Genomic DNA, 13,143 nt, shown 5'->3' with positions numbered 1-13,143 from the left:
GCATAAAAGGCAGAACCAACAGACTGATCAACAGCTTTATTCCACAAGCTGTCAGAATGCTGAACTGCTGATATGAATCTGGACGACAATCATTATTGCACCTTAATCTGCTCTGCTCTATTTCTCTCCAGCCTTGTTTTCTTCTTTTTACATAGCATTTCACTTGGCACTTTAACTGTACTGCGATGTTTACATTGATCTCTACACTGACAATTGCTGCTTAACGTCTTAGGGAAGTGTGAATGTGCGTGCGCCGGGGGAGGGGGGGGGGTGTAAATGTGTATTTAAATATTTAAATCTTTGGATCCCTGGGAAACGCTCTCTCTTTTTGTTGCACTACTTGTTGTATGTACAGCTTAATGACAAGAAAAGTGATTTGATTTGATTTGATTTATTTCACCTTTCCAGGCTAAATTTTCCAGCCCTTATACTGCAATAGAAAAAGTAAATTCAAGTCTTTGAATTATCTTATAGCTACACCAGAAGAACATCGAAGAAAGTCTTCTCATCTGTATCATGTTAACCTGCTAAAGCCATATTATCAGTGTTTGAAAGGTGACAGTGCCTGTCAAAAGAATTGTGATCCATAGGAAGGAGATCGGAGTCAGCTCAGTGTCCAAACAAGGGTTTTAATCTTGTACAAGAGGAGCATTCACAAAGCAACACACACGATCAGTTACAACGTGAAGACTCCCAGTCTTGTAGGAATCGCAAGGTATTTATCTGTCTCAATGAGTCTGCTATCACCCTGCCATAAGGTGGAGACCCCCGCCTCTGTGGGTCTGTTATCACCTTTTGTCTCTATTCACAAGTCACATCAAACAGTTCCTAAAACAATACAAATGGTCACTGGCCACAAGTCGCATCCAACAGTTACATTAACAATACAAAGAGTGAATGGTCTCAGGTCACATCAAACGGTTGCATTGAACATTTGTCTTCATGTATTACATGAGGTACATAATTCCCATAACAGTGCCGTAAAGGGTAACGTGGGTCCAACGCTCGCTGTGGACACCTGGAGCGCAACAGAAGCACTGGACAGCATCTCTATGCCTGATGACAGTTTGGTGAGTGGCAAATTAAAAACTATGATTCTTTGTGCAACCTGGACTCTTCATTTGCTCATCTGCCTGAGTCACAGTGTGTCCAATTGGTGGGACTGATTGGAACATTTCCACAGCTTATTAGTGACGTGCTGTCCCGTACCACCTGGATTGAGCACGATATTGATGTGGGTGAAGCTCAGCCAATTAGACAGCGATTTTACCGCACAAGTCCTGTAAAGTTTAAACATTTGAATGCTGAGATTGATTACTTGTTGGCAAATGACAAATGGCAGTACTGTCCTCGGTATAGTAATAGTAATCTAAGCGAGACGTAATAAACGCATGAATTACAGTAGTTGTAGAGGTTGGTGCAGTGCTGGGCTGAAAGAAAAGGTTTTACCTTTGTCAGCTATCTTAAGTGGAAAAAGCTGGACTTCACTACTTCACCAATTTGATGGTCCAATTTAATATCACTGTCCATTTTAAAACGCAGTTTTGTGACTGTAGGCTTCATGTTTATGTTTAACGTTTATGACAAGTTCATAAAATGTATGACAGGTTCATGACAGTGTGAGGTCATGGTTATGACGGTATCATGTATCTCTTATGTAGATACCATCAAATAAGTAAAAAGTGTTACCGTTTTTTAACATTCATGAAAATTAATTAAAGTATAGCCTCTGTGTCATGTAATTGAATATGCATGTAGACTGCAGTATAGCGAATACAAGATTCATCATTAAATAGTTTATTTTATAAATGTATTCTATTTGTGTTTTTTATTTCATCAACAATTTTAGAAATAAAATCACAGTTGCAACAGTTGTCGGTATACTGTATATGATAGTAAAAATTACAGATGAACAAAATGAGGAAATTTGGAGGAAGAGGTCAACAGCTGATTTACAATTATTGAGAGATTGAAATAATGTGTCATTGTTGGTGAGTCTTCAATTTATTTCAAGAAATAGTGTTCAGCTATGACACACTCTAATTTGTTAGAGTTATCATAGAAAATTCTCTTTTATTCGGTTCCTGGAATAGTTAAGGTGCTTCTGCATTGGCACACCAGTCTGAGTAGGAAGACCAGAAAAAAAACTTTATCCATTTATTTCTTTAAATACACAGAATATTAACTTTTACACAATTTAGTAGCTTAAGGATAAGTGAAAGCAGTGATCACTAAACAAGAAATACTATATAATAAATATTTAAATAATTATTTTTATGTAACTATGAATTAAATTTCTTTAACTCACAGAAATCTGTGCAATTAGTAGCTTTTCCAATCAAGGATTGGTTGCCTTGTTTCATATTTTCTGTAGTGCAAGTCATTTCTACTGTACACATTAAAAGTAACAAGGCAAAGTGGCTTAAAAAATCACCAGACAGTCAATGAGGTGACTTGAAAGCCATTCATCCACAGCAAAGTACTACAATAGTACAAAGAAAACAAATCCAAACATAAGATAGACCATACCCAGTTTGCCACAACAAGCATCACTGGAGGAAGATGTAGTTGGGGCAACAGTTGCTGCAGCTGTGGATGTATGAGCTGACACTGAAGTTGGTGGACCAGTTGTGGTTGTTGAAGCAGAAGTTGGGGCTGTAGATGTTGCAGTTGCCGCAGCAGTTGTTGCAGTTGCCACAAGAGTTGTTGGGGCAGTAGTTGTTGCAGCAGTTGTTGTGGTTGTTGGGGCAGTAGTTGTTGTAGTTGCAGCCACAGTTGTTGTGGTTGTTGGGGCAGTAGTTGGTGCAGTTAGAGCAGTAGTAGTTGTGGTTGGAGAAGTAGTTGTAGTGGTTGGTAGAGTAGTTGTTGTGGTTGCAGCAGTAGTAGTTGTGGTTGGGGCAGAAGTTGTAGTTGATGCAGTAGTTGTAGTGGATGGAGCAGTAGTAGTTGATACAGTAGTTGTTGTAGTTGGAGTAGTTGTGGTTGGAGCAGTCGTTGTCGTGGTTGGTGCAGTAGTTGTTGTGGTCGGAGCAGTTGTAGTTGATGCAGTAGTTGTTGTAGTTGGTGCAGTAGTTGTTGTGGTTGGAGCAGTAGTAGTTGTTGTTGGAACAGTAGTTGTTGTGGTTGGAGCAGTAGTTGTAGTGGTTGGTGCAGTAGTAATTGAAGTTGGAGTAGTAGTTGTACTGGTTGCTGCAGTAATTGTTGTGGTAGGAGCAGTAGTTGTTGTGGTTGGAGCAGTCGTTGTCGTGGTTGGTGCAGTAGTTGTTGTGGTTGGTGCAGTTGTTGTAGTAGTTGGTGCAGTAGTAGTTGTAGTTGGGGCAGTAGTCGTTGTGGTTGGAGCTGTAGTAGTTGTGGTTGGGGCAGTAGTTGTTGTGGTTGGAGCTGTAGTAGTTGTGGTTGGGGCAGTAGTAGTTGTGGTTGGGGCAGTAGTTGTCGTGGTTGGTGCAGTAGTTGTTGTGGTTGGTGCAGTTGTAGTTGGTGCAGTAGTTGTCGTGGTTGGAGCAGTAGTTGTTGTAGTTGGTGCAGTAGTAGTTGTAGTTGGGGCAGTAGTTGTTGTGGTTGGAACAGTAGTAGTTGTGGTTGGGGCAGTAGTTGTCGTGGTTGGAGCTGTAGTAGTTGTGGTTGGGGCAGTAGTTGTTGTGGTTGGAGCTGTAGTAGTTGTGGTTGGGGCAGTAGCTGTGGTTGGTGCAGTAGTTGTTGTGGTTGGGGCAGTAGTTGTTGTGGTTGGAGCTGTAGTTGTTGTGGTTTGGGCAGTAGTTGTTGTGGTTGGGGCAGTAGTTGTTGTGGTTGGAGCTGTAGTTGTTGTGGTTTGGGCAGTAGTTGTTGTGGTTGGTGCAGTTGTAGTTGGGGCAGTAGTTGTGGTTGGAGCTGTAGTAGTTGTGGTTTGGGCAGTAGTTGTTGTGGTTGGGGCAGTAGTTGTTGTGGTTGGAGCTGTAGTTGTTGTGGTTTGGGCAGTAGTTGTTGTGGTTGGTGCAGTTGTAGTTGGGGCAGTAGTTGTGGTTGGAGCTGTAGTAGTTGTGGTTTGGGCAGTAGTAGTTGTGGTTGGGGCAGTAGTTGTCGTGGTTGATGCAGCAGTTGTTGTGGTTGGAGCAGTAGTTGTTGTGGTTGGAGCTGTAGTAGTTGTGGTTTGGGCAGTAGTTGTGGTTGGAGCAGTAGTTGTGGTTGGAGCAGTAGTAGTTGTGGTTGGGGCAGTAGTTGTCGTGGTTGGTGCAGTAGTTGTGGTTGGAGAAGTAGTAGTTGTTGTTGGAACAGTAGTAATTGAAGTTGGAGTAGTAGTTGTATTGGTTGCTGCAGTAATTGTTGTGGTAGGAGCAGTAGTTGTTGTGGTTGGAGCAGTCGTTGTCGTGGTTGGTGCAGTAGTTGTTGTGGTTGGTGCAGTTGTTGTAGTAGTTGGTGCAGTAGTAGTTGTAGTTGGGGCAGTTGTCGTTGTGGTTGGAGCTGTAGTAGTTGTGGTTGGGGCAGTAATTGTTGTGGTTGGAGCTGTAGTAGTTGTGGTTGGGGCAGTAGTAGTTGTGGTTGGGGCAGTAGTTGTCGTGGTTGGTGCAGTAGTTGTTGTGGTTGGTGCAGTTGTAGTTGGTGCAGTAGTTGTCGTGGTTGGAGCAGTAGTTGTTGTAGTTGGTGCAGTAGTAGTTGTAGTTGGGGCAGTAGTTGTTGTGGTTGGAGCAGTAGTAGTTGTGGTTGGGGCAGTAGTTGTCGTGGTTGGAGCTGTAGTAGTTGTGGTTGGGGCAGTAGTTGTCGTGGTTGGTGCAGTAGTTGTTGTGGTTGGAGAAGTAGTAGTTGTGGTTGGGGCAGTAGTTGTCGTGGTTGGTGCAGTAGTTGTTGTAGTTGGAGAAGTAGTAGTTGTGGTTGGTGCAGTAGTTGTGGTGGTTGGAGCAGTAGTTGTTGTAGTTGGTGCAGTAGTAGTTGTAGTTGGGGCAGTAGTTGTTGTGGTTGAAGCAGTAGTTGTCGTCGGTGCAGTAGTAGTTGTGGTTGGGGCAGTAGTTGTTGTGGTTGGGGCAGTAGTTGTTGTGGTTGGAGCTGTAGTAGTTGTGGTTTGGGCAGTAGTAGTTGTGGTTGGGGCAGTAGTTGTCGTGGTTGGTGCAGTAGTTGTGGTTGGGGCAGTAGTTGTGGTGGTTGGAGCAGTAGTTGTTGTAGTTGGTGCAGTAGTAGTTGTAGTTGGAGCAGTAGTTGTTGTGGTTGGAGCAGTAGTTGTTGTGGTTGGAGCTGTAGTAGTTGTGGTTGGGGCAGTAGTAGTTGTTGGTGCAGTAGTTGTTGTGGTTGGAGCAGTAGTAGTTGTGGTTGGGGCAGTAGTTGTGGTGGTTGGGGCAGTAGTTGTTGTAGTTGGTGCAGTAGTAGTTGTAGTTGGGGCAGTAGTAGTTGTAGTTGGGGCAGTAGTTGTTGTAGTTGGTGCAGTAGTAGTTGTGGTTGGGGCAGTAGTTGTTGTGGTTGGTGCAGTAGTTGTGGTTGGAGTAGTAGTTGTTGTGGTTGGGGCAGTAGTTGTCGTGGTTGCAGCAGTAGTTGTTGTGGTTGGAGCAGTAGTAGTTGTTGTTGGGGCAGTAGTTGTCGTGGTTGGTGCAGTAGTTGTTGTAGTTGGTGCAGTAGTAGTTGTGGTTGGGGCAGTAGTTGTTGTGGTTGGTGCAGTAGTTGTGGTTGGAGTAGTAGTTGTTGTGGTTGGGGCAGTAGTTGTCGTGGTTGCAGCAGTAGTTGTTGTGGTTGGAGCTGTAGTTGTTGTGGTTTGGGCAGTAGTTGTGGTTGGTGCAGTTGTAGTTGGGGCAGTAGTTGTGGTTGGAGCTGTAGTAGTTGTGGTTTGGGCAGTAGTAGTTGTGGTTGGGGCAGTAGTTGTCGTTGTTGATGCAGCAGTTGTTGTGGTTGGAGCAGTAGTAGTTGTGGTTGGGGCAGTAGTTGTCGTGGTTGGTGCAGTAGTTGTTGTGGTTGGAGCTGTAGTAGTTGTGGTTTGGGCAGTAGTTGTGGTAGGAGCAGTAGTTGTGGTTGGAGCAGTAGTTGTTGTAGTTGGTGCAGTAGTAGTTGTAGTTGGGGCAGTAGTTGTTGTGGTTGGAGCAGTAGTTGTCGTCGGTGCAGTTGTGGTTGGGGCAGTAGTTGTCGTGGTTGGTGCAGTAGTTGTTGTAGTTGGTGCAGTAGTAGTTGTGGTTGGGGCAGTAGTTGTTGTGGTTGGAGCAGTAGTAGTTGTGGTTGGGGCAGTAGTTGTTGTGGTTGGGGCAGTAGTTGTTGTGGTTGGAGCTGTAGTAGTTGTGGTTTGGGCAGTAGTAGTTGTGGTTGGGGCAGTAGTTGTCGTGGTTGGTGCAGTAGTTGTGGTTGGGGCAGTAGTTGTGGTGGTTGGAGCAGTAGTTGTTGTAGTTGGTGCAGTAGTAGTTGTGGTGGTTGGAGCAGTAGTTGTTGTGGTTAGAGCTGTAGTAGTTGTGGTTGGGGCAGTAGTTGTTGTGGTTGGAGCAGTAGTTGTTGTGGTTGGAGCTGTAGTAGTTGTGGTTGGGGCAGTAGTAGTTGTTGGTGCAGTTGTTGTTGTGGTTGGAGCAGTAGAAGTTGTGGTTGGGGCAGTAGTTGTGGTGGTTGGAGCAGTAGTTGTTGTAGTTGGTGCAGTAGTAGTTGTAGTTGGGGCAGTAGTAGTTGTAGTTGGGGCAGTAGTTGTTGTGGTTGGAGCTGTAGTAGTTGTGGTTTGGGCAGTAGTAGTTGTGGTCTGGGCAGTAGTTGTCGTGGTTGATGCAGTAGTTGTTGTGGTTGGGGCTGTAGTAGTTGTGATTGTGGCAGTAGTTGTGGTTGGAGCAGTAGTTGCTGTAGTTGGTGCAGTAGTAGTTGTAGTTGGAGCAGTAGTTGTTGTGGTTAGAGCTGTAGTAGTTGTGGTTGGGGCAGTAGTTGTTGTGGTTGGGGCAGTAGTTGTGGTTGGAGCAGTAGTTGTGATGGTTGGAGCAGTAGTTGTTGTGGTTGGGGCAGTAGTTGTTGTGGTTGGAGCAGTAGTAGTTGTGGTTGGGGCAGTAGTTGTCGTGGTTGGTGCAGTAGTAGTTGTGGTTGGAGAAGTAGTAGTTGTGGTTGGGGCAGTAGTTGTCGTGGTTGGTGCAGTAGTTGTTGTAGTTGGAGAAGCAGTAGTTGTGGTTGGGGCAGTAGTTGTCGTGGTTGGTGCAGTAGTAGTTGTAGTTGGTGCAGTAGTAGTTGTAGTTGGGGCAGTAGTAGTTGTGGTTGGGGCAGTAGTTGTCGTGGTTGGTGCAGTAGTTGTTGTAGTTGGTGCAGTAGTAGTTGTGGTTGGGGCAGTAGTTGTTGTGGTTGGAGCAGTAGTAGTTGTGGTTGGGGCAGTAGTTGTTGTGGTTGGAGCTGTAGTAGTTGTGGTTTGGGCAGTAGTAGTTGTGGTTGGGGCAGTAGTTGTCGTGGTTGGTGCAGTAGTTGTGGTTGGGGCAGTAGTTGTCGTGGTTGGTGCAGTAGTTGTGGTTGGGGCAGTAGTTGTGGTGGTTGGAGCAGTAGTTGTAGTTGGTGCAGTAGTAGTTGTAGTTGGGGCAGTAGTAGTTGTGGTTGGAGAAGTAGTAGTTGTGGTTGGGGCAGTAGTTGTCGTGGTTGGTGCAGTAGTTGTTGTAGTTGGAGAAGTAGTAGTTGTGGTTGGGGCAGTAGTTGTCGTGGTTGGTGCAGTAGTAGTTGTGGTTGGGGCAGTAGTTGTCGTGGTTGGTGCAGTAGTTGTTGTGGTTGGAGAAGAAGTAGTTGTGGTTGGGGCAGTAGTTGTTGTGGTTGGTGCAGTAGTTGTTGTAGTTGGTGCAGTAGTAGTTGTAGTTGGGGCAGTAGTTGTTGTGGTTGGAGCTGTCGTAGTTGTGGTTTGGGCAGTAGTTGTTGTGGTTGGTGCAGTAGTTGTTGTGGTTGGAGCTGTAGTAGTTGTGGTTTGGGCAGTAGTTGTGGTTGGAGCAGTAGTTGTGGAGGTTGGAGCAGTAGTTGTTGGAGTTGGTGCAGTAGTTGTTGTAGTTGGAGAAGTAGTAGTTGTGGTTGGTGCAGTAGTTGTGGTGGTTGGAGCAGTAGTAGTTGTAGTTGGTGCAGTAGTAGTTGTAGTTGGGGCAGTAGTTGTTGTGGTTGGAGCAGTAGTTGTTGTGGTTGGGGCAGTAGTTGTCGTGGTTGGTGCAGTAGTTGTAGTTGGTGCAGTAGTAGTTGTGGTTGGGGCAGTAGTTGTTGTGGTTGGAGCAGTAGTAGTTGTGGTTGGGGCAGTAGTTGTTGTGATTGGGGCAGTAGTTGTTGTGGTTGGAGCTGTAGTAGTTGTGGTTTGGGCAGTAGTAGTTGTGGTTGGGGCAGTAGTTGTCGTGGTTGGTGCAGTAGTTGTGGTTGGGGCAGTAGTTGTGGTGGTTGGAGCAGTAGTAGTTGTGGTTGGGGCAGTAGTTGTTGTGGTTGGAGCAGTAGTTGTTGTGGTTGGAGCAGTAGTTGGTGTAGTTGTAGTTGGGGCAGTAGTTGTTGTGGTTGGAGCTGTAGTAGTTGTGGTTTGGGCAGTAGTTGTTGTGGTTGGTGCAGTTGTAGTTGGGGCAGTAGTTGTTGTGGTTAGAGCTGTAGTAGTTGTGGTTAGGGCAGTAGTTGTTGTGGTTGGAGCTGTAGTAGTTGTGGTTGGGGCAGTAGTTGTGGTTGGTGCAGTAGTTGTTGTGGTTGGTGCAGTTGTTGTAGTGGTTGGTGCAGTAGTAGTTGTAGTTGGGGCAGTAGTTGTTGTGGTTGGAGCTGTAGTAGTTGTGGTTGGGGCAGTAGTTGTTGTGGTTGGAGCTGTAGTTGTGGTTTGGGCAGTAGTAGTTGTGGTTGGGGCAGTAGTTGTCGTGGTTGGTGCAGTAGTTGTGGTTGGGGCAGTAGTTGTGGTGGTTGGAGCAGTAGTTGTTGTAGTTGGTGCAGTAGTAGTTGTAGTTGGAGTAGTAGTTGTTGTGGTTAGAGCTGTAGTAGTTGTGGTTGGGGCAGTAGTTGTTGTGGTTGGGGCAGTAGTTGTTGTGATTGGAGCAGTAGTTGTTGTGGTTGGAGCTGTAGTAGTTGTGGTTGGGGCAGTAGTAGTTGTTGGTGCAGTAGTTGTCGTGGTTGGTGCAGTAGTTGTCGTAGTTGGAGAAGTAGTAGTTGTGGTTGGTGCAGTAGTTGTGGTGGTTGGAGCAGTAGTTGTTGTAGTTGGTGCAGTAGTAGTTGTAGTTGGGGCAGTAGTTGTCGTGGTTGGAGCAGTAGTTGTTGTGGTTGGGGCAGTAGTTGTTGTGGTTGGAGCAGTAGTTGTTGTGGTTGGAGCTGTAGTAGTTGTGGTTGGGGCAGTAGTAGTTGTTGGTGCAGTAGTTGTCGTGGTTGGTGCAGTAGTTGTCGTAGTTGGAGAAGTAGTAGTTGTGGTTGGTGCAGTAGTTGTGGTGGTTGGAGCAGTAGTTGTTGTAGTTGGTGCAGTAGTAGTTGTAGTTGGGGCAGTAGTTGTCGTGGTTGGAGCAGTAGTTGTCGTGGTTGGTGCAGTAGTAGTTGTGGTTGGGGCAGTAGTTGTCGTGGTTGGTGCAGTAGTTGTTGTAGTTGGTGCAGTAGTAGTTGTGGTTGGGGCAGTAGTTGTTGTGGTTGGAGCAGTAGTAGTTGTGGTTGGGGCAGTAGTTGTTGTGGTTAGGGCAGTAGTTGTTGTGGTTGGAGCTGTAGTAGTTGTGGTTTGGGCAGTAGTAGTTGTGGTTGGGGCAGTAGTTGTCGTGGTTGGTGCAGTAGTTGTGGTTGGGGCAGTAGTAGTTGTGGTTGGGGCAGTAGTTGTCATGGTTGGTGCAGTAGTTGTGGTTGGGGCAGTAGTTGTGGTGGTTGGAGCAGTAGTAGTTGTGGTTGGGGCAGTAGTTGTTGTGGTTGGAGCTGTAGTAGTTGTGGTTGGGGCAGTAGTTGTTGTAGTTGGTGCAGTAGTAGTTGTGGTTGGGGCAGTAGTAGTTGTTGGTGCAGTAGTTGTCGTGGTTGGTGCAGTAGTTGTTGTGGTTGGTGCAGTAGTTGTTGTGGTTGGAGCAGTAGTTGTTGTGGTTGGAGCAGTAGTTGTTGTAGTTGGTGTAGTTGTAGTTGGGGCAGTAGTTGTTGTGGTTGGAGCTGTAGTAGTTGTGGTTTGGGCAGTAGTTGTTGTGGTTGGTGCAGTTGTAGTTGGGGCAGTAGTTGTTGTGGTTAGAGCTGTAGTAGTTGTGGTTAGGGCAGTAGTTGTTGTGGTTGGAGCTGTAGTAGTTGTGGTTGGGGCAGTAGTTGTTGTGGTTGGGGCAGTAGTTGTTGTGGTTGGTGCAGTAGTTGTTGTGGTTGGTGCAGTTGTTGTAGTGGTTGGTGCAGTAGTAGTTGTAGTTGGGGCAGTAGTTGTTGTGGTTGGAGCTGTAGTAGTTGTGGTTGGGGCAGTAGTTGTTGTGGTTGGAGCTGTAGTTGTGGTTTGGGCAGTAGTAGTTGTGGTTGGGGCAGTAGTTGTCGTGGTTGGTGCAGTAGTTGTGGTGGTTGGAGCAGTAGTTGTTGTAGTTGGTGCAGTAGTAGTTGTAGTTGGAGTAGTAGTTGTTGTGGTTGGGGCAGTAGTAGTTGTTGGTGCAGTAGTAGTTGTGGTTGGGGCAGTAGTTGTTGTGGTTGGAGCAGTAGTTGTTGTGGTTGGAGCTGTAGTAGTTGTGGTTGGGGCAGTAGTAGTTGTTGGTGCAGTAGTTGTCGTGGTTGGTGCAGTAGTTGTCGTAGTTGGCGAAGTAGTAGTTGTGGTTGGTGCAGTAGTTGTGGTGGTTGGAGCAGTAGTTGTTGTAGTTGGTGCAGTAGTAGTTGTAGTTGGGGCAGTAGTTGTCGTGGTTGGAGCAGTAGTTGTCGTGGTTGGTGCAGTAGTAGTTGTGGTTGGGGCAGTAATTGTCGTGGTTGGTGCAGTAGTTGTTGTAGTTGGTGCAGTAGTAGTTGTGGTTGGGGCAGTAGTTGTTGTGGTTGGAGCAGTAGTTGTGGTTGGAGCTGTAGTAGTTGTGGTTGGGGCAGTAGTAGTTGTTGGTGCAGTAGTTGTCGTGGTTGGTGCAGTAGTTGTTGTGGTTGGTGCAGTAGTTGTTGTGGTTGGAGCAGTAGTAGTTGTGGTTGGGGCAGTAGTAGTTGTGGTTGGGGCAGTAGTTGTCGTGGTTGGTGCAGTAGTTGTGGTTGGTGCAGTAGTTGTGGTTGAGGCAGTAGTAGTTGTGGTTGGGGCAGTAGTTGTTGTGGTTGGAGCTGTAGTAGTTGTGGTTGGGGCAGTAGTTGTTGTAGTTGGTGCAGTAGTAGTTGTGGTTGGGGCAGTAGTAGTTGTTGGTGCAGTAGTTGTCGTGGTTGGTGCAGTAGTTGTTGTGGTTGGTGCAGTAGTTGTTGTGGTTGGAGCAGTAGTTGTTGTGGTTGGAGCAGTAGTTGTTGTAGTTGGTGTAGTTGTAGTTGGGGCAGTAGTTGTTGTGGTTTGGGCAGTAGTTGTTGTGGTTGGTGCAGTTGTAGTTGGGGCAGTAGTTGTTGTGGTTAGAGCTGTAGTAGTTGTGGTTAGGGCAGTAGTTGTTGTGGTTGGAGCTGTAGTAGTTGTGGTTGGGGCAGTAGTTGTGGTTGGTGCAGTAGTTGTTGTGGTTGGTGCAGTTGTTGTAGTGGTTGGTGCACTAGTAGTTGTAGTTGGGGCAGTAGTTGTTGTGGTTGGAGCTGTAGTAGTTGTTGTTGGGGCAGTAGTTGTCGTGGTTGGTGCAGTAGTTGTGGTTGGGGCAGTAGTTGTGGTGGTTGGAGCAGTAGTTGTTGTAGTTGGTGCAGTAGTTGTTGTGGTTAGAGCTGTAGTAGTTGTGGTTGGGGCAGTAGTTGTTGTGGTTGGGGCAGTAGTTGTTGTGGTTGGGGCAGTAGTTGTTGTGGTTGGAGCAGTAGTTGTTGTGGTTGGAGCTGTAGTAGTTGTGGTTGGGGCAGTAGTAGTTGTTGGTGCAGTAGTTGTCGTGGTTGGTGCAGTAGTTGTCGTAGTTGGAGAAGTAGTAGTTGTGGTTGGGGCAGTAGTTGTTGTGGTTGGGGCAGTAGTTGTTGTGGTTGGAGCAGTAGTTGTTGTGGTTGGAGCTGTAGTAGTTGTGGTTGGGGCAGTAGTAGTTGTTGGTGCAGTAGTTGTCGTGGTTGGTGCAGTAGTTGTCGTAGTTGGAGAAGTAGTAGTTGTGGTTGGGGCAGTAGTTGTCGTGGTTGGAGCAGTAGTTGTCGTGGCTGGTGCAGTAGTAGTTGTGGTTGGGGCAGTAGTTGTCGTGGTTGGGGCAGTAGTTGTTGTGATTGGGGCAGTAGTTGTTGTGGTTGGAGCTGTAGTAGTTGTGGTTTGGGCAGTAGTAGTTGTGGTTGGGGCAGTAGTTGTCGTGGTTGGTGCAGTAGTTGTGGTTGGGGCAGTAGTTGTGGTGGTTGGAGCTGTAGTAGTTGTGGTTTGGGCAGTAGTAGTTGTGGTTGGGGCAGTAGTTGTCGTGGTTGGTGCAGTAGTTGTGGTTGGGGCAGTAGTTATGGTGGTTGGAGCAGTAGTTGTTGTAGTTGGTGCAGTAGTAGTTGTAGTTGGAGCAGTAGTTGTTGTGGTTAGAGCTGTAGTAGTTGTGGTTGGGGCAGTAGTTGTTGTGGTTGGGGCAGTAGTTGTTGTGGTTGGAGCAGTAGTTGTGGTTGGAGCTGTAGTAGTTGTGGTTGGGGCAGTAGTAGTTGTTGGTGCAGTAGTTGTCGTGGTTGGTGCAGTAGTTGTTGTGGTTGGTGCAGTAGTTGTTGTGGTTGGAGCAGTAGTAGTTGTGGTTGGGGCAGTGGTTGTGGTGGTTGGAGCAGTAGTTGTTGTAGTTGGTGCAGTTGTAGTTGGGGCAGTAGTTGTTGTGGTTGGAGCTGTAGTAGTTGTGGTTTGGGCAGTAGTTGTTGTGGTTGGCGCAGTTGTAGTTGGGGCAGTAGTTGTTGTGGTTAGAGCTGTAGTAGTTGTGGTTGGGGCAGTAGTTGTTGTGGTTGGTGCAGTAGTTCTTGTGGTTGGTGCAGTAGCTGTTGTGGTTGGTGCCGTTGTTGTAGTGGTTGGTGCAGTAGTAGTTGTAGTTAGGGCAGTAGTTGTTGTGGTTGGAGCTGTAGTTGTGGTTGGAGCAGTAGTAGTTGTGGTTGGGGCAGTAGTTGTCGTGGTTGGTGCAGTAGTTGTTGTGGTTGGTGCAGTAGTTGTTGCGGTTAGAGCAGTAGTAGTTGTGGTTGGGGCAGTAGTTGTCGTGGTTGGTGCAGTAGTTGTTGTGGTTGGAGCAGTAGTAGTTGTGGTTGGGGCAGTAGTTG

General features: G+C 46.7%; 1 protein-coding gene across 1 annotated transcript; it reads right to left on the bottom strand.

The window, feature by feature from the left end:
• Positions 1-409: 409 nt before the first annotated feature.
• On the bottom strand, positions 410-12,286 carry LOC131465709 (mucin-2-like; the record flags this gene model as incomplete). The annotated part of the gene is made up of 5 exons (XM_058638577.1): positions 410-430; positions 4,481-5,356; positions 6,113-6,380; positions 6,999-7,510; positions 9,146-12,286. Coding segments are annotated over 5 exons (4,818 nt in total), but the record flags the coding sequence as incomplete, so codon positions are not given.
• Between the last annotated feature and the right edge of the window lie 857 nt (positions 12,287-13,143).

Source organism: Solea solea, chromosome 9, assembly GCF_958295425.1.
Source record: "Solea solea chromosome 9, fSolSol10.1, whole genome shotgun sequence".
NCBI classification, from domain to species: domain Eukaryota; kingdom Metazoa; phylum Chordata; class Actinopteri; order Pleuronectiformes; family Soleidae; genus Solea; species Solea solea.
Note: the sequence above shows the minus strand (reverse complement) of the source record. Positions and strands in the feature narration are given on the sequence as shown.